The 21498-nt window shown below is 39.1% G+C and overlaps 1 protein-coding gene across 5 annotated transcripts in view; it reads left to right on the top strand.

Annotated features, from left to right (window-relative positions):
- Positions 1-347: 347 nt before the first annotated feature.
- Positions 348-21498, top strand: part of LOC142138982 (uncharacterized) — a 114636-nt gene continuing 93485 nt past the window's right edge. For all 5 annotated transcript variants that reach the window (XM_075196170.1, XM_075196169.1, XM_075196171.1 and 2 more), the window contains exons 1-3: positions 348-468; positions 1322-1446; positions 2226-2555. In XM_075196170.1, coding sequence (XP_075052271.1) covers positions 1410-1446; positions 2226-2555 — 367 coding nt within the window. In that variant the 5' untranslated portion in view covers positions 348-468; positions 1322-1409. The remainder of the gene's footprint in view (positions 469-1321; positions 1447-2225; positions 2556-21498) is intronic.

Below are 21498 nucleotides of genomic sequence, written 5' to 3'. Positions count from 1 at the left end.
TATATCATTATTATTATTATTGTCCATTTTATAATTTTTTGGGCAATGTATTTTTGTTAGCACACAATCAACAAAACAGCTAAAAGTATAATTACAAAAACATAAGTACCTCATCTGGAAATATGAATGAGACACATTCATAGGAGCTGGAAAATCATTAATCTTTTGTAATCTTTTTTGATTACACAACTCATTTTAAAAGAGAACAATGGTAAGGAGAACTAACATCCATAACAGGGACTTTCATTTTCCATTCATACTATAATCTGCACTAAAATCACGTGACACATGTGGGCAGTTGAATAATATTTTGTCTTTCTAAATGTTCAGTTCTGTCATTACCGGCTGAAAATCTTCAAATGGAGGAAAATGATAAATGAAAATCAATTTCACTATCAACTTTAAATTATTTAATTGGATTTTTCATGCTCTTTCTTTCTTTGATTAAAGCTAATTAATTACAATAAGGTAAGATTTGGACATTCATATATTAATTATTTACAAATAGTTGAAGGTATTCATCACAGTTAAGATTTTATATGTCAAGTTATACAGTACCTATAGCATGGACATTCAGTGGCAAAATGGTGTTATATACTAATTCTCGTCAATCCAGCCATTTATTTATTTGAGATATACAGTAGATAGAGATGAGCAAAATCACGGTGTAATGTTGTGCAAATTGCATTTTGCAGAGGAACAGGCTGTTTCACAAAGATGTGATATTCTGGAAATCTTTGAGTTCCGCACTGCTTCACCATTCCATGCAATGCCATTCCACACTGTATTTTAAAAATTGAGGCAATGACAGTCAATTCAATCTGCTGTACTGTAAGCTGTGCTAGGATTTGGAACACGTGAAGCCAAGTTCCATTGGCGAAATTTGGAGGATAAATGCAAAATGAGGCACATATTTACAAAACAGTTCTGAAATTGTAAATATCTAATTGTAGGCATAGATAACAGTGGGGAATTCTGGATAATTATGTAGAAAAATTGAGTAAAATTAATAAAATATATAGTGAACATTTGTGTTTAAATGCATGACGCCTGATCTGTAAAATGTTAATCAGATTGGAGATTAAGAAAAAATTATTTTGTACTATCAAAACAAAATTATAAATAAAATGAGGCCAACTCAAAGTAAAGCATGAAATAAGTCAATATAACCATGCTGATCTGTTATTGCTTTGGCTTTGATAAGTGATGTTGTATATTAATGCATTCACTATGGTGTACTGCATATGATTGCTGTTGTTTCTTCTATAGAGTTAATATTTGGCTGTGAACAGCATTAACTTCTTCCTTTTTTTCTTGTCAGAAATAGACAGTGGTGTAAAAACTGAGTCCACAATACAGCATTTCATTGGATTTTTCATTTCATCCAGGATTAGCGATATTGGATCAACATGAAAATACTTATTCTGTGTTCATTTCTCATTCAAGGTGGGTTTGTGTAAAATGCTTTGAAAGCAATAACCTGTTAATTAATTACATTGAAAGGAAAGCAGTCATAAAGAAAAGTTTGGAGGATTTTTTTGTCAATTCAATACAATGCTAGATATTTGCATTGACTTGCACTAAACAGTAAATAGATTGGCCAGTTTAAAGGTGCAATCCCACTCTGAACAGCAAATTTTGTACCTTTTTAACATGAAGTTGTCATTTTTCCAAGAGGCTGTCCTATACTTCAGTGTCCCCAGTGCAAAATTAATATTTTTGGCAAATGTATATGGCAGCTACTGCAAAATAAGTGTGTCTATCCTGTGTCAGTCAGTCAGGAATATCCTTGGTGGTCATCTGATGGCAGAGGAAGGCAAAGCGGTTTTATACTATTAACATTCAAAACTCTCTCTGCTCACAAAGTCATATGTAATGTGACTGTGGTTGCTATGGTCATCGCAAGACACTTAGCAAACTGTACATTTTTAATAGCAGCTTAATCCTATGGAAAAATGAACAACTTTGTATATCTTCTTACAAGTCTTCTTACAATTAAAAACACACCTAATTTTTAGAGGAGACAGCAATTTAAATATGTATTTTAGGACAATTACCAGATATTTAAATGTGCCCTGTGCACATTCAGGCAAAATCCATTTAATTAAAAGGCTTAGTTTTACACATCACCTAGATCTTAGAAATGTCACTGTAATGCAAGAACTTTTTCTATTTAAGAAGTTAATCACTTAGATTTGTGCAGCTAACCTATTTACATTATACAGCGACATCTGGTTATCTGTTTGGACCAAGTGAAGTTACGGGAGCACTAGAAGGATCTGTGACAATATCATGCTACTACAATACCATATCCGCCAACATCCATGGGAGGAAGTTTTGGTGCAAGATGCACAAAAGTAATTGTGACACCATCATTTCCACCACTTCTTTTATTGCACAAGGCCACATGAACCGGACTCATCTTCAGGATTTCAGGGGTAATTTCATGATAAATATGACAAGTCTGCAACACAAAGATGCTGGAACCTACAGGTGTGGCATTGGGATCAACAATGGTGGCTTTTATTACACTGTTATCGTGGCTGTTTCTGAAGGTACATGACATTCTTATATATTTATTTAGTATCTTTTAAAATTTTTATTACTTGATTACAAATTTAATTGTGTTTCTCATGATGAGGAAAAATAATCGCTCTATATAGGCAGCACCAACTTTAAGGTTAATACCAATACTTCAAAATATTTGCAACACATACAGCTACACACTTTTAATAAGCATTCTAAAATAATTTCTAGGTACACCTTGCTATTGATCTTATATATCTAAACATATTGGGCTTGATTCATTAAGGCATACAAAACTAACTTAATTGTGTTTTTTAAAACAAAAACCACACGTAATTCGGGAATAACACCTCAATATTCAACAATTAGTGGATCTGAAGAAACAACTCTTATTGAATACGGGCCTAGGTATGCTTTTCGTCGACTGCGGGATACGTCCAATAAATATGTGGAACATAAAGTTCCAACAGAACGCACAGAGAAAAAATGATTCAGTTATTGTTACCTGTTAATAATATATTCATTGATGAAGAACAGTAATAAAAAAAATGTCACCCCCCCAATAAAATACATTTATCATGATGTTATTAATGTCAACTGTAAATAAAATGCATATTTACAGTTTTTCCTGACTGCAAACACATGTTTTAGCATGCATACGCGACTGTCATCACTATCACTCAGCACTTACACCTGTCCTATAGCTGGTGCAAGTGATACAACAGACAAACACGTACCTTAGAGATGCCCAAAGCTTGAATCGGACGCTACTGCGTGCGCTCAAACTTGGCACGTCGTTACATTGACTACGTGCAAACGCCCATTCCCTTCCCCGTTCTGCCAATGAAATCGTAGGCTGACATAAGTGTCCTTTACGCTCAAAGATGAATTGGATGTTCTTGCGCTAACTAGCGTATAGTCCATTTATGAGCATGATTTTGCGCAAATTACACAACTATGTGCGTTTATGTTCCTCAATGAATCAGGCCCATTATCTGTGGTACTGTCTTGGTGGACCTTGTTGATCTAAAATCCTTATTACCACAACTGACTATAATGTGCTTTTTTGCATTTTAAAACTCCACGGTACTAAATATTTAGTTAAGAAGTTTAGAATAATAATAGGCACTGAAAATTGCATTCTGTTTACATAAGAAAAGGAATTGTACTGTGCATTTGGTCAATATTAAGAGATAAGATATTACCAATAACAAAAAATTGAAGGGATATAGAGACAAATTTTGGAAACCTGGGGGCATTTCTGGAAATTTAGGATACTTGTCAACTCTGCAGCTTTATTGCATATGTTTGGATTGTACTAGCACATGATATGAAATAATAATTGTAAATGCATTATATAAAGGTCAAACTTAACTTGCCAGATAATAGAAGAGACGTTCTGCCAGCACTGACTGCTTTTCTAGGGATCCTATAACACCCAATCCACCCCATGTATATTATGTGTTCTCCCTTGCCTTGTTTTTCCCCCTTAATGCCTTCTTCCATTGTCTCCTGACTGCTTCTTCTACACATTTCTTCTTTGAAATATAAGTGGTGAAGGGACAATTGGAATTCATAGTTATATATTTCTTTATTAATTCCATGTTTATTGTGTAATGTGTTTTATGTGCTTGATGGCCTTCTGCTGGGGTTCTGTGTCAGAGACCATTTACTCTCTGACAATGAAAATGTTTTACAGGAAGAGTCAGGTGTAACTGGGAGAGGAAAGGAGAAAGGAGAAAGTACTAGAAGAGAGAATGACAATTAAAAAAAAAAGTCAACCGACAAGAGAATAATATATTTTGTCCCCTAAGCGGAATCTATGAAGCTGTGGATTAAGAATTTTAAACTGTGAAAGCAGGCGAACTATGAACTAACTCACGGGGGTGCAGTAGTTAGCATTGCTGGCTCACAGCATTGGTGTCATTAGTTTGATTCCAAACAGGGCTCTTTTTTGTGGAGTCTGTGTGTCCTACTCATTTTTTTGTGTTCATCTGGGTGCTCCGGTTTCTAAAGACATATGGATCAGTAAAGTCGCTTTTGATGGGGGCATAGCCTAGTTGCTCAACGAGAAGCATTCACAGCTACCTCCTCTCCGGTTGACTTGTGGCTCTGTCTGAGTACCTTGCATTTCCCTGTAATATCTCTCTCTGGAGGATCTGTACTTGCTCTCTGTCTTCAAGGTCCGTGAGTCCCATGTGCTCTCTTTCATCCCTCACTGCTTCGTCGGTGGAGGAGTGTCATTGGTGACCAGCGCTACTTACCTGCTGTCACCTTGAACAAAAAATTGGAAGAGGTCTGCTGCACTGTCCTATCCGCCTGCTAGTCACCAGGCCTGGGATCTGTGGGTTTCCTTCCCGCTTCTGACTGTTCCAGTTGCCATATTGGAGCCCGCGCCGGTGGAAGTCTTCACTCACCCTCAGGATCCCTGGTGTATGTGCCTTCGCTTTTCTCCTTCTCTGGCCAGGCAGCGCTCTTCCGGCAATGCCTGCTTCCAAACTCCATTGAGTGTTGAGTGCTTCATCTGCCAGCCTTTTCAGCAATTTCCTGGGCAGGCAGTATACAGTGCACTTAGGACTATATACAACTATCTGCTAGCTGTTCTCTCTTGCCCTTATGTCTCTCTCAGGACACATAAGTCCATACAATACATTCACTTTAAAACTTAACCAACTGGGTCTCAGTACCCACCCCACCTACCCTTTGCTGAGGCCTTGCCTGCTGATAGCGTGTTATCTTTCACCTTTGACTCCTAACGCTCTATGGGAATAACACTCAATATGGGCAAAAATTCTCATACCACTGCCTCTAGCAGGTTGGGCTGATTTACGAGGTTGTCTGCTGTCTCTGCGGAGATGCCACAAACTATCCCTCAGGGGCCTCAACCTGTGGCGGAGCCTCAGACATCCAATGCTCCTGCAATTACCTTGCTAAAGGTGCTGCCATTAATTCCTCTGAAAAGAGGGTGATGGACAAAATAGGGGAGCTATAGGTCGATTTGTCCTTATTGAACCAAGATATGCAAAAACTAAGGATGAAAGTAGGTGAAGTAGAGGCTCGCATTTCCACTCTGGCCGATACTACTGCACCAATGAAACTGCAACTTGACAATTTGGAGTCACAAATTGTCTACTGTAAAGAAAAGTTCTCAGACAATGAAGGGTACTTATGCCAAAATAATGTTAGATGTGTGGCCTCCCTGAAGGGGTGGATGGAGATAGCCCGAAAACCTTCTTGAGTTCTTTGCATTTCTAATCAGAGATCACCGCCAGGTGCTCCCCCGTGTACCTTAATTGCAAAACCTCTTAATTTCAAGGACATACCTTTCATCTGCTGTACTAAAACTAAAGGGTGGCTGTCTTCCTAGATGTTCCAGATGTCTCTATTGATGTTCAGAAGAATAGAGCTCAATTCCTACTAGTCAAGAGACGATTGTGTGATCTTCAATTACCCTATGCCATGCTCTTCCGGGCCTGGCTACGGGTGGCGGTGGAAGACATCACCAGGGCCGGACTGGCCATCTGGCAGTTCTGGCAAATGCCAGAAGGGCCGTGGGATAGATGGGCCGGTGCAGGTTGGCCAATACTTCCGGGTCATAACTGCCATGTCGGGTCCCAGCATCTGTGCGGCCAAGCTGTAACTATGGTTAATGTGTGTAGATGCTGTGTATAGGGCACTTACAACTGATTCCATCTGTATTAAAATAGCCTATGGGATTGTATGGGGATATTGATTGTAATATGAGATACTCAGTGACTAAGAATGAACACATTAGGGCACGCTCCTCACAGCAGAGAGGAACTGCCTGTGCGTTCCACAGTGGAACGCACACCGGACTCCGTCCTATCTCAGCAAGAAATGGCAACATTCAACGCTCGTTCCACATGCCGACATCAAGGAGGACTCATATGGACAGCAAATAAACAGCAAGTATTTGGGCTATACACCCACCATTTGGATTAATCTATACAATTTATGAGATGTCCGTCTATTTCATCAAAATGCAATAAGTAAGGTAGGTGAGTTTGTCTAATTCTTTTATCGATGATCGATGTGAAAAAAGTTTACAGCAGCTTCTTAGGCTGGAGTCTTTGTTATGGACAGATGCTTTCTACCGCTGTATATTATATATTGTTTACTGTTTGTTTTAACTTAATTTGAATGATTAAATAATATTTTTTTATAGAATAACTTGCACCAATTTGAGCCCTTCTATTTGGTCACCTTTTTATCATCAATTGCAATTTATGTTCTTAGTATTTGCTTCACCTAATTTGTGGTTTTAGGCCACTCTTGAGATATCCTTTTACCATAAGTGACAAACACTACACCTGTAGCTTGCAGCTATAGGTCATCCTTAAGATATACTTATTATAGTGGCACTCGTTGCACCCATTAGCTATTTGAAGCATCTCCTTTTTCAGACAATCAATATCCATATAAATAGCTGATGATCTATATCCCATTGCAGTCCTATGGGTTATTTTAATACAGACTGAATCATTTGCAAGTGCACTATACACAACATCTACACACATTAACCATCGTTACAGCATTTAACTAGCGCTGCGATCACCTGCCCGCTATTTCCCAGTCATAGCGCTTAAATGCTGCAGCACTGCCTAATATGCATCTCTCCAACCAGTGTAGAGGGGAGATAGAGAGAGGGAGGACACCAGAAAATAGATGGAGAGGGGGCTTGGAAAAATGGGGGGGTTTGCTCAAGAAAATGGGGGAAGGGGGAGGCTACATTCAGAAATCCCCATAAGTTACATACTGTTAATTTAAAGGAACTTATGGTTTCAGCTACCATTTATTTTATTAGTATTTGGGCTCTCCCCTGTTGCTATCTATTAGTAGAATTAATTTAAATCTGCAGAATACATTAACACATAAATAAAGGTAATCTAAATGTAAAACATACAGCACTAAGCTGCTTATTTAAAATTTTATAGGCAAGAGGGCATGTGAGAAAAAAAGCTGTTTGGCAGGGGGCATGTTTGAGAAAAGCTGGTGGGCAGTGGATGTGTGTGGAAAAATCTGGCTAGGACACCTAGAGCAGGGGTGCATTTGAAAGAAAAACTGATGGGCAGGGGGCATGTGAGAAAAGCTGGTGGAATGGAGGTGACATGTGTCACAAGAGCTGATGGGTATGGGTGGCATGTGTGAGAAAATCTGGTGAGCAGGGGGAGACATAGTGTGTAACAGGTGAGCGATTGGTTTTGGTTTATTGTTTCAAAATGTAACATTTGGAGCTTCCCCTCTAGATATCCTTTGTTTGCTACTGGGCAGTAGTGAAGTCTGGACAACATTCTGCATCAGCCATCTGTGCACCTGGACAGCAGCCTTGACCGCCAGCCAGGAGGAGGTAAGAGTTACTATTATTATTTTACAAGTGTCCAGTGTGTGAGGGGCAAGCAAGTGGGATTAATGGTGAGATAGGCGGAGGGTTGAAGCTTTGTCTAGACCACCAAGAAACCTTGCACCGGCCCTGCAGTCTGGTATGTATAGAAAAAGGTGCTGTAGGGGGAAGGAAAAATAAAATGCAATATAAAGTTAGGTTTGTTTTTTGTTGCATTATTTGTTTTCATTAAGATCTATCATTTATAGTAAAGTACCGCTGGGTTAAGAAACACTAATTTTGTATATATTTTTTTAAACATTATGGTTTTATACATTTTCCTGGTGCTGCAGGTGCTTTGCACCACAAGGGAAATGATCAGGGTAGACATAAGACTAAGCGTGATACATAAGATTGTGCCAATGCTTCATGTTGCACTGCACCAGCGACGCCACATCCGCGTGCAACAATATCGTGCATGGAGCCCATGGCCGGTGGGCCTGTGTGCTTTAAATGCCAGGGCTGATTTTTAGTCCCAGTCCGGCCCTGGACATCACTCATTTTTTATGATTCTCCGCAGGCTGTTGTCATCTGGCTGGATAATAATGCTCCTCATTGATCCTCTCAGGGATTGTGTACTGTGAACTCTCCTGCATATGGACATTTCACCTCTACTCTTGTTTCATGCTTAGTGAAACGTTCATGCTTTGTTTCATGTTAGTGGTTTGAACAATAAAATAAAGCGCTCATTGGTGTTTAGGTATGTTAAGCATTATGATTCTGATATTATATGTTTTCTGGAAATGCATTTGGAGTGGAGTAAGGTTCACTTACTTAAAAAGCCCCATATTAACCCGGCCTATCATGCCACTCACATATTGAATTCCAGATGTGTATCTGTTCTGGTTGTCTCTCATGGTTGCTGGTTCTGAGTTGGTTGCTCAATGGGAAGAGTTTTTGCCGTGAAAACCCACACGGTGAAGCCCGCAATAGCTTGGGACTCGTTTAAGGCTTATCTCTGGGACACCTTGATAAATATGGTGGAGTGGGCAAAATTTTTTCAAGGTATACAATAGTTTGAGCAAACCTCTAGGACTTTGGAATATGTTTACATTGAGAGTCATTTCACTGACTCCCATCTTAATTGGCTTTCTGCCCAGAAAGAATGAATAGATTACCTCATAGACAAATCTTAGCGTAAACTGCTTTTTAGCAAGCATGTCAATTATGTGGAAACAGACAGGGCTGAGAGTTTTTACATATATATTTTTATTGTGACAGAGTTACTGGATTGATTCTGAATGGCAGAGGGATATATCCCAGGCTTTTTGCCTTGTGTGCATTAAAACACCGGAGAGATTGTTTTTGTGTGTGGGAAAAGCTTCCCAAAATGTATGTCCTATCTGTGGAAAAATATGGTAAGGTTCTCTGGTGTAATGGATGGAAAGAGAGGATGGGCTCCATTCATTAGGCCTGTAACCGTGTCTTTCAGGTTACCAGTGTGTCTGCTGGTAAGCAGAAATTGTACCTTAGTGGTGCCAATAAAAGGCTGCAAACCAGTTTAGTCATTCTCTCAGAACTGGAGAGGAGGTTGGATAGCTCCCGAGAGCTACTGTGCTAATGGTGAGCAAATAGCTTTATGTTTGGTATGTATCCAAGACACAAGGCCCCACACTTGAGAGAGGGTGTTGCTGAATGTTTAGTTCGTGCCGGACAGGCAAGGTGTCAGGCGCCGTCCCCGCACATTCAGGAAGTGCTGGGGTCAGACGCCTTCCTTTGTTGGGAAATCGCATCCTGTTGCCTAGCAACGGGACACGTCAATTTATTCCTGTCCCGGTGGCTACTGGCACATGTGCAGCTCACTCGCAGCTCTGTTGCTAGGCAACAGGACACTCTCCTCTTCTTCCTGTCGGCGGTCAGCGGATTCTGACCGCCAATCTCACTGCCAATCAGATAGCAGTATGTATTATTTTAGGGACTCCCTGGCACCATTAGGGTGCCACAGTATCAAGGTCCCCTTATACTGCAGTGTTCCTATCTGAATTCCATCACTCTGATTGTCGTCTTGGTTACCGACCTGGCTTTCTTGACACTGCACTTGGATTCTCCTTCTGGCATATCTGGATCTCCTAGTTTGACCTCTGAACTCCCTGACTCTGCCTTTGTCTGTTCCTTTGGTACTTGAGTCTTCTGCACGGTTCTGACCCCGGATTGTATGACCACACCAATTCTTTCTCTACCTCTCTGGTGGCTACCTGGGAGGGCTGCAATCTGCGTGTCTCTGCAGTGAACCCCAAACAGCCTTTGCAGGGGTCCCTGGTGAAGACCAGAGCCACGTTTAGACTCCACACTTCCTAAACTAGCAGCATCATTACCAGTGGGTAGGTCTCAGTATTACGAATATTGTGACACAAGGCCTTTTATTTATCTTTTGTTTGTTTTTGAATAACTTAATAAAACTGGCTGAGGTCAGTTGTACCGAAAACACTGGACTTTTGTGACTTCATTGACGCTGTTTGCTGCAATATATATGTCCAGATGGAGGGAGCACTCAATACCTCAGTTTTTTCCAACAAATAAAGCATTCCATATTCCATAATCCACTGTGCCCTATTCCTTATATCAAGGAGCACTTTGGGAAACCTTGAGACATCAATCTGCATGAAGAATATAACAGAGATTGATGTGAGATGTTCAAACAACATATGAAGTTGATTTTGGAATATTTAATATGTAAATGGGTCATTACTATATTAATGCTGGTATTGTACCGAAAAGTCTTAGAAAGCATGTACTGGCAGATCATCTTAAAAACAATGTGTTTTGCCTTAATAAAATAACAATTGTATTGTACTTTTCTTGTGATTAATGGAGATCAGCTTGGAGAAGGATATGAAACAATTTGAATGTCTGTCTGTTCAGATTAGTGAAAGTGTAAAGAACTTGAGTCAATTCTGTTTTATTAAGTAAATTATAGCTAAGAAAGTGAAATGGAAAAGAAACAATAGGGCATTATAGAAAAGACAATGGAAAAACCAGTCTGATGCAATTTGTTTTTAATTGAATACAATACGTTTTTATCACTATTACTTTTTAGAAAAATAAGGTTTTGAGATGGCAAGAAAAATATGTTTACAGTGGAGATGATTGTCTTGTAATACAAAGTTAAACACTAATTCCTTGAATATTACATTACTTACACAGCAAGTATATATATAATTAACTTGTTAGATTTCAAAAATATGGTTAAAGGTCATTGGTTGGTTACTTCAGCATATTGAAATCCAACAGCAGATAATATATTATAATCAGTGAATATCGCTTAGTAGGGCTATCCATTTGGATCTTCAGTGGACTATGAGAGAAAGACGTTTTAAAAGTATTTGCTGGGTGAAATTATTTATTGGGTGACTATTTATTGGGTGACTTTATTTATTGGGTGACTTTTTATTTTATTTGTCAACAAATTTCTGAATTTTATTGATCACTATTGGGACACCACAAGTGCAGAAATGCACTGACACCCATGTGAATGCTGTAATTCTATGAGCACCAGCATACAATAATACCCTTGAGCCGTCGTTGCATGCTGGCACTTATAGTGCCACAAAAGGTTGACATTCTACTTTTTTAATTTTTAAATGTGCAGGAATACAAGGAGGGACAATGTACTTTTCTTATTCTCTAGGTGAGGGACCCTGTCACTTTTTCAGGCCCCTCTAGAAGATCCCAATGCTGAGCAGGCCAAACTGTTTTGATACTTAGGAGAGGAGGGGTACTTTTCTGTAAGTTATTTATTTTTTTATTTAACAAGACAAGCACCTGCCACCTGCCTGACTGATTAAGCTGGACACAGTCCATCTCACTAGGCACTTCACGTAGGCAAGCCTCAATGTACAAATGGATGTTTCACAATTTGTTTTACCACGCAGTTTGGGGATTTGGAAACTGCCACACTTTGGATGTGGTTTGAGATTTCACATTTGAGACCACAGGATGATAAATACTTCAGTTTGGATCTGAAAACCACAAGCGCACATTAAAAGGCCAGATGTTTTTAAAGTGCATTTAATTGTGCCATTTGCAAACTGCTACACTGCTGATTTGGATTTGAGATCAAAACTGCAGGACATTCCATACTATAATGATTAACTCAACCAGTTCTATGATGATGTATTTTTCAGTGACTTGTGTTATTGCAATGAGGACTGGAGATATATTGATGGGTGGGTAGCTAATGGGGCTTATCTTTCCACTAAAGAGTCAACTCCAGGTTTTATAGAAATAAATATTGTTGGTATTGTGGGTATAAAACAATTAGTCCTTTAGCAATCATTTTCTTTTTCTGCAGGGTGGAATGTTTGCCAAGAACCAGGGAGTGATCCCTGCATTTTCCTCTAGAGACCCTGGCAATTGGTGGGAGAGTACAAGGGTGGGCCTATAGCAAAAAGAGCTCTTTGTACTGTAAATATGTATAATTAAATGTCCCAATGCATTTAATCAGTATTAACCTTATTTCCTCAGGGAATAGTAAATATAATATATGCTGTGTTTATATAAGGGTAATAATTTATACTAAATTTATAATAATTTAAACTGAAATAAATGTTCGATAAAAAGTAATAATTTTTTAATAAATCATATTAATTGTATTAAATAAGGTGTTAGTTAGTGGTTAACTAAGAATAATGTTGAAATACATAATCAATGGCCTGATTCATTAAGGAAATTTAAGCAAAATATTCAGTAAGTTTTCTTACTCAAGTTTTCTGGACAAAACCATGTTGCAATACAAGGAGTGCAAATTAGTTTATTATTTTGCACATATGGAAAATACTATCTTGTAGCACATAAATATTTGATAGCTTATTTGTACACTAAAATTTAAAGTTGATTTAGGACATTCCCTACCCCAAATATAAATATGCCATCACATTTAAATTTACCTCCCCCTCCAATGCAACATGGTTTTGCCTTACTTACTTTTGCTTAACTTTCCCCAGGATACTATAGATGGTGGACATATTTAAACAAAGACAATATTTAGTGATTATAGGAAGAATAAGTATTCATTTCAATAAATATTTAATATACTATGGATACATTAATTTACTAAAACTGAACCTACTTTACTGTTAGAATGTCACACACCAGGCTCTCAGGTTCTGTAACTTACCTCTTCGCTGCCTTTCCAAGTTGTCCCTGCGGTCCTCAGGCTCTGCTGGTTTCAGATCTCCCTGTAAGATGCTGTCCAGTCTGTGTCTACTCCAGAGATCCCCCCAGAATCAGAGTATGGGCATGGCCATCTTGGATTCGGTCACATGATTTCTCTCAGCCAATCAGGTGATAACAGCCTAAATTTCAGATTCCCTCCAAAACCAGTCCATGGGAGTTGCCATCTTGGATATACTCACCTGATCCATCACAGCAACTCAGAGTGATGCTTCTGCCCAGCTGACTGCAGTCTCCAATCAGAAATCAACAACAACTATAGAAAGATTTCCTGGAGCCCTTACCTGTTGCCAGTGCAATGTTGTATTTCAGACACCAACCTGGTTCTCAGCAGTCTGCAGTCTTGCTATTAATCCAGCTCAGACAGTGCAGTCTGCATTCCAGCTCCAGTTTGATTCCATCCATTCTGGTTTCACTCCCGTTACTGTATTCCGGTTACTGAATTCCAGTTCCATTCTGGTTACAGTGATCCACTTCCAGCATTCCGGTTACAGCATTCTGGTTCCAGTCTGGTTACAGTAATCCACTTCCAGCATTACAGTTACAGCACTCCAGTTACAGCATTCCAGTTCTAGTCCGGTCCAGCATTCTGGTTCCAGTCCGGTCCAACAGTCCAGTTTCTGTTTCCTCTTCTCTGCTAGTGTAATCACCATCTGCCCCAGTCCATTCACTACATGCAGAGGAACATTATCAGGCCACTCAACTTTGTCCACATAGTCACCAGTCCAGCTCCAGAGACACAACCCAGTCTGGGTACAGACAGATCCTCAGGCGTGACATAGTATTCATAGCATTTTAACTACAAATGCTCAAACTAACCGTAAATTGTTTCTCGAACATTTTCGTCAATTTGGCATAAAGTAAATGTTGAAAATTCACTGGAAATTCTAGAGCAATCCCCCTTTTATGAATAATAATGGATAAACTTCATAAATGACTGAAAAACATGACAGACATACACATCCTAAAGTATATAAAGATAACAAGCAATGTTACAAAGATAAAATTGGTTCTATACATCTATCACAACTACCATCAAAATTGAAGTATCAGTTTATCAAAGACATTAGACAATCTTAATACTTCTTAAGGGTCATAGTAGGTGACAATAGATCTGGAAATGGGTTGTCTGCTGCTCAGGTTGAAACAAGCTGTGATGTCCCTCCTTTCTACACCATTACTCCACACAGATCATGCTGGTTAGTTTTAATTGCAGTATATAAATACATTTAATTGAAAGTCAATGCTGAGAGGTTCTTTTTAAATTTATAGATCCACTTTGTTACCTTTTGATTAACTATTTTGTAAAAATCCCAATAAGTTTAAATTTTTATTTGAATTTCTAGGAATGTATGGCTAGTACGGTCATGGTCAAGGTGTGATTTGTAAAATGTTTGGAAAGTCAGTAGGTTTCTAGGGTTCACTGGTGATATTGGAACATAATTATTATTTTTTTTATAACAGATTTAGTACTATTGTTGATCACTCTCTGGAAGCCTATACATTTACCACAACAGTAAAATACATGGCTAGCTTTATACATCCATTCATTTGTTGCGGTTTTCCTAGATAATACTAACAAGTTTCTGTTTTAGGTTTTATACCTTTAAGTTTTATCTGGAAAATAGTGGATAATGTGCTGCCTTTGTATAAGATATTCCAATACTTGCTGGTGATAGATTGAATAAATCCCTGCCGAATAGTAAAAAATGGTTATAAAAGATATCATGTTATTCTATATATTGGTGCGTTTGGTGTCTCTCTTAGATGAGTTATTATATTTGTTGAATGCTTCATTAACCTTGTTAATATTGTATCTTTTTTCAATACATTTTTGTTTCAATAATTACACCTGTGTTGGAGCTTTTCCTTCTGAGTCTTTTAAATTGTCCTGATGGCATATTGTCTAGCAAACTGGGTAATGGTTACTGGCAGCAAGGATGTAGCTTTCAATCTACTGGTGTATTATTTAGATTTCTAATCTATTTTGTGTAAAAGAATTGTGTAGGTCTAAAAATGTTGCTTTTACAGAAAAACTACCAAGCCTTCCTTATTTGCAGAATTGTTGTGTTTGAGTTCATTTAGGACTTCTCTTTTCCCTTTAGTAAGTTTGGGGAATTGTCTTATGTTGTTTATGTCTATATTTCAATATAATTTTCCCCTAGTTTTTGAAATGTGGTAATTAAATGGCCTTTAACAGAACTTACAGAATATGGAGCAATTTTTAAATGATGTGTATTTTCTAGATATGAGTATCTTTCTTGTGTTTGTTTGGCTTACTTTTGGGACTACGTCTATTAGATAATCTTTTAGAACCGAGCTAATAGAGGTCTTCACTGTTAGCAGCCGCCTTTCCCACAGAACTGATGGTGTTCAGAGGTACTCGGATGCCCCCATGACTTAAGATCTAGGGTAGTAAAATCTTATCAGTATACCATAGTGCAGGGTGGAGGAAACCAGAATCCTGGAGGCAGGTACCTGGACAGGCAAAAGGTCGTGGGTCAGTAGCGAGCAGGTAAGTCAAGGAACAGGCCAAAGGTCAGGACAGGTTGCCGCCAGGGATAATCCAGTAAACAGGCAGAGGACAGGGCACAGCATTCAAGTAGGGTCATAGTCAAAGCCAAATGTCACAACATGAATCGGGTCAGGAGCAGGGTATGCATAGGATAACAAGGAGCAGAGCTGGTTAGCAATAGTGGAGTACACAGACGCTATAACCGGCAGGGAGGCTAAGCCCTCCCTGCCTTAAATACTAAAAGTCAATAGCCAGGCTCCAGCAACACACTAATGAGCCCCAGATGCTGCCTAATAGAAAATCCTCTATGCGTACGCGCCCGGCTACCACACTTGCCGAGAGGTGGCACTAATTAACTAAACATCCCGGCTGTCCCATGGTGTTGGCTAGGACGAGGAGGGTGGAAGTCATGTCCTGACTGTTGCCATGACATCCGGGATGCAGCCCTGGGGCAAAGGAAGCAAATCGCTACGGCTTATGAAAGTTACATTAGCAAATATTTCTTTAAGGTAAGGAGATATACATTTGTGAAGATCAACATATGTGTTCAGTTTATTCAGTTTGTTCCTTTGGGCAAATGAAAGACCTTAATTCAAGAGGGAAAACTGAGTAGATGTTAAGTTTAGGTTGCTGTGATTATAAATGCCTCACATATCTGTTGCTGGTTTTAAATATTTTCTTCTAAATCTAGTCACCTTTTTTCCATGTCTGACTTGCTGGTTTTTTTTCCTTTTTTGTGGGTTATTTCCTCATTGTGTGGTTAACCTTTCCTGGGGTAATTCTAGATTGTGTTCCCTCTCTCAAAATGTATTGAGGGCAGTGTGTGTTCAATCTGTTGTGAAGCTGGCACAATTGTTTGTAAATTCTATAGTGGTTTGTGCTGTATGTATTCCTACTTTAGTGACATTAGCATTAGATAATTCCAAGGATTGTCTACCATTTTCAAAAGAACTTGTAGCTAATTGAGTACATCGTTTTGGGCCTGTGATATATTCCATAGTCAATGGGTTTTGTGAATTGTCTACCTATTTGTAGATTTCCTAATCTGGGAATCTCTTCTGGTGCATTAACTGGTTAGCAAAGTGTCCTTATATATATATATATATTATATAGTTACATTGTTGCTCTAATAAAACTACTGCTACTTGATTTTGAATTAATTAATGTATTACACTTCTGTAGTTGTCCCTTACTATTCTTCTGTATGTTTTTATTTTTTTGGTTTTTATTTATTTATTCCTTATTTTGTTCTTTTTTTTAATCTATCTAATCTTCTTTTGAACTCTAATTCTAATTCCTTATATTCTTCTAATTTTGTATTTTTGTCGATGGTCTCCTTGTTTAGATTTTTCTTATTCTTGTTTACGAGGTGTAACTAAAATTCCAAGTTGATGAGCAATAATCAATAATGCCATTCCCCATTGGCACTAGTGTATGAGTGAATTGAAATTGCATATGCTCCTTTAATGGTCTATTTGATATGGATCATCACTGCAGCAAAGATAGGTGTTACCTTATTTCTAATATTTGATATATGAAAGCATGTTTGACCATGGTTGAGCTGGTTTGCAAAAGCTTGTTCTCTCCATTACATTCATTGACCAAATAGACTTTTATCTTGCTTATTTAATAGACCCGATGTCTAGCCTTCATGTAGTGTTGTGTGTTTCTGCAACTAGAATATGGTTTGAATGCAAATTAAACAAATAGGAAGAACAACCCCATATAGATAATAAGATAGCAGTTTATGAAAATGGGTTAGGATTCCCAATATAAGACCATTGAGAAAGCATAGTGAATGAAGTGTTTTTTATAAAACACCGGCACACAGGTTTCAGGATGCAATTTGGTAGGGTAAGGCAATTAATAGCAGGAGAACTCAGTAACAATAGATGCAGATAATGGCAATAATAAAGTTCAAGAGTCAGTACTGAGAGGCCGGAAGACAAGTCTGATACTGAGGCCGGAGAGGCAGGTGAAATCACGGTTATCAGGATACCTGGATAGTTCAATAGGCAAAAGGCACTGGAGGAGTCACGGGTGTCAGGACTCATGAGACACGAGGCACTGAAGGAGTCACAGGTGTTAGGACTCAGGAGACACGAGGCACTGGAGGAGTCATGGGTGTTAGGACTCAAGAGACACAAGGCACCAGACGAGTCATGGGTGTAGGACTCAGGAGATATGAGGCACCGGAGGAGTCATGGGTGTCAGGACTCAGGAGACAGGAGGCACCAGAGGAGTCACGGGTGTCAGGACTCAGGAGACACAATGGTGTAACTACTGCAGATACTGGTGCTGGAACAGAGCCATAACTAGGGTGGTGCGGGCGGTACCGTCGCCCAGGGCGCAAGCCCATAGAGGGCGCAGCTGCCGCCCGCTTCCTAGCTCTGTTGCCAGTGATAAGAAAAGCCTCTGACTTCCGCAGTGGAAGGCATTTGCGTTCCACAGACAGGAAGTTCCAAATACCGAACTTCCTGTCTGTGGAACGACTGCTGAAGTCAAAGGCACATCTTGAGTGAAAGGCTCCGCTGCCATGCACCGCTGCGTACTGTCTGCACTCTCCTCCAGGTCTGCTGTTTGTCCCATCCCGTGTCTCCACATCGTCTATTAGAAATATATTCCATGTATCCATTAGCCGCTTCTGTAAAATACAGCTTAAAATGTTGCATGATTCCCTTTGGCTTCTAATTGTGTCTGCCTTCTCTACTAATCTGTTTCTGGATTCTGGAGGAGTAAATCCAGGCTCATAATAATATAGAGGGGATTAAACAGAAGTATCACTGGAACTGTTTTAGCTATGACTAATGTGAAATGCTAATATATTGTGACCGCAATTCTAATATGCAGTTGAACACACCAGAAAGTGAAGCTGTTGAATAGTCAATGTGTTTTTTCATTTTTAAACTCCACAAAATAATTTCTAGACAGATGGTTCCAAATATAATTGATTAAGACACAAGGTCAACACTGGAGGAATAACAATGCCCCTTAGAAGATGCTGGTTTCATCCAATTTAACACCAGCTGCTATTTAGCTAATTGAGTACTGTATATTCAGGATTTTCCTCTTGAGGACTATGTGATGGATGGTGAATATATTTACATTTCTGCTATTTTAACTAAAATCATATTAATTTGTCTCATACTAGAATCCTCAGCAAAGTAAAGAAGCATATTAATATTATATTTGTTTGAAAGATTTAACATGATTTTAATAAGGATGAAATGATTTACAAAGATGGTTTGTGTGAATGAATTGCAGACCACCTATACATGTAGTCCATGTGTAACGAAAGAAAAAAAATTTGCATTAAAAATCATTACTACCGACAACACAGAGCCGTAACTAGGGTGGTGCGGACGGTGCCATCGCCCAGGGCGCAAGCCTAAAGAGGGCACAGCAGCCGCCCGCTACCTAGCTCTGTTACCAGTGATAAGAAAAGCCTTTGATTTCCGCAGTGGAACGCATGTGCGTTCCACAGACAGGAAGTTCGGCATTTGCGTTCCACTGCAGAAGTCAAAGGCACATCTTGAGTGAAAGGCTCCGCTGGCATGCACTGCTGCGTCGTGTCTGCACTCTCCTTCAGGTCTGCTGTTTGTCCCCTCCCGTGTCTGCAGGTCCTCATATGTAGGGTAAATCTCTCCCTCTCCCTCTCCCCCTCTCTCCCCTAAGGATTTCAACTCCATCTACCACCAATGCTTGTTTCAGAGACAAGGATAAGGCATCACAATTTTTTTTCACAATATATTAAACTCACTTCAACCTACCCATACTCTGTAGTATTTCAGTTACATTGACCTATTATACAAATAAAACACACAATTTAGTATCACAATTCTTATTTGAGTATTAAGTGCATACAATTTTAGAATACCTATCACTATATATTTTTTGCATGCTTTAAAAAGTCATTAGGGCAGAGAGTCGGTTGTTAATTTATTGGAATCCCACCACTGTGTGTGTGTGTATATATACATACATATGTGTATATATATATATATATATATATATATATATATATATATATATATACATACATATACGAATTCTTTCAGTAAAGTGCTAGACACACCCACATTAGGTTGGCCACTCCCACTTAGATGGGGGGTGCTCGTGCCCTGTCTCGCCCAGGGCACCAAAATGTCTAGTTACGGCACTGAGCTGGTTAGCTGCTTCAGACTGTGGAAGCTGGGTAACTGGGTAAATATTACATTGCATACACAGTGACACAGAAGAGTCAAACAAGCCAAGGATCAGGGCCAGACGGTCCAACACGATACTAGGCAGAAGCAGAGTCACAATCAAAGCCGAGTCAGGGGTCACAGGAACAGGTGCCAAAACAGAGGGACGAGCAGAGGTCAGTACCAGGAGATCAATCAGGATAACATACAGGCAAAGAAGCACAGGTAATGGCAACAGATGATCTGGCAAACGCTGCTGGGACATGCAGGCTATTATAGGCCAAGGACAGGTGTTAAGCATCCTGGCATAATGAGCCTAGCTCTGGCAGGTAGAGAGCAGTCTAAGTACCACAGTGGCCCCTTTGGTGGAACAGTGGTACTAAAGTCAGGATACATACCAAGGCAAATGTCCAACATAGTACCTGGCAGACAGGAGCTGCAGGAAGCAGATCGTGACAAAATGATACAGGTTGGCATAGCCCAGGATTTCCTTGTATTAGAAGATGGCATTGCATGAAGCAGATATGAAGAGCAAACCCAGATAGGTGGCAGTTTTCTGAAAAGCCCACATGGAGTAGTGGCAAATGAAGCTACAATTGCAGCAATGGACAAAAATTGGCAACATTAACCAAAGACGGCAGCAAGATGGTTGGCTGAAGATGTTACCCACACCCAATATGAAATGGATCTGTTTCAGGTCCAAGCAAGCTTTGATCATTAAACACATTAATCTGGTATTTTTTTCTCTGTTGCCTAAAGACCAAATCTGTAGTCTCAAGGAAGAGTTATGTCTTTATTTTACGAAGCCCATCATTTCTTAATAGTAAAAGGACATGGCATTACCCTTGGGCTCTCCCATCCATCTTTATGTTGTACATTAAACAGGCCATGAACATAATTTAGCAAATCAGGCACTTCAGTGATTCCACCGTTACAGATTCTTTCACTAATTGTCGGAATTGATAGTCAAACAAATTGTAGTTAATTTTTTATTAATACCAGTTTTTCAACATTGTTGGGAAGTAGCCTCATTCAATGACCACTTACAACGTTGCCAATTTTTCTATACAGTCTTCATATTACACAATGGAAGGTGGGTAGCTTTGGTAAGCCATAGCTAGTCTGTACAAGCTTTCAAATATACTTCCTTTCAGTATTCAAAGGGATTCTCTTTGATGCTAACTGCTTTATTGTTATTTTAAGTTTCCAGTATCTGAACCAAACAGAGTATTTCAGTTTAATACATTGCAGAGACAGCACAATATTGGACATCTCATTTTAACCTGATCATGAATCTAGCATGATCGACAAAAAGATTGTAATCTGATTTCAATATATTGCAAACTCATGAGTCCTGGTGAAGCAAATAAAGAATTTGATCTACAAAATAATTATCAGAATCACTTGGTTTCATAAACTCGTTCAGCATCTCTAGGTTCTTTTACACTAGTTTAGTTAATGGTATGACTTGACTTAGGTTGTTATTGTCTGAATTCATTTCGCTTGTTACTTTCTCAAAAGGTTTAAATAGGTTGCATAAAACCGAAAAGATTCTCCAATGTGCTGGAGTAAGGTAACATGTCCCTCTTCTTGCTGCGTAGATCTTAATGACTTATTGTTGTCCTCAAGCAAATAGAGGGTTGAATTCTACCTTCATACTACAGCTTGTTTCAAATGGTATCATGGAAGATTATAATTGT

This window comes from Mixophyes fleayi, chromosome 2 (assembly GCF_038048845.1).
Source record: "Mixophyes fleayi isolate aMixFle1 chromosome 2, aMixFle1.hap1, whole genome shotgun sequence".
Classification (NCBI taxonomy): Eukaryota; Metazoa; Chordata; class Amphibia; order Anura; family Limnodynastidae; genus Mixophyes; species Mixophyes fleayi.
Note: the sequence above shows the minus strand (reverse complement) of the source record. Positions and strands in the feature narration are given on the sequence as shown.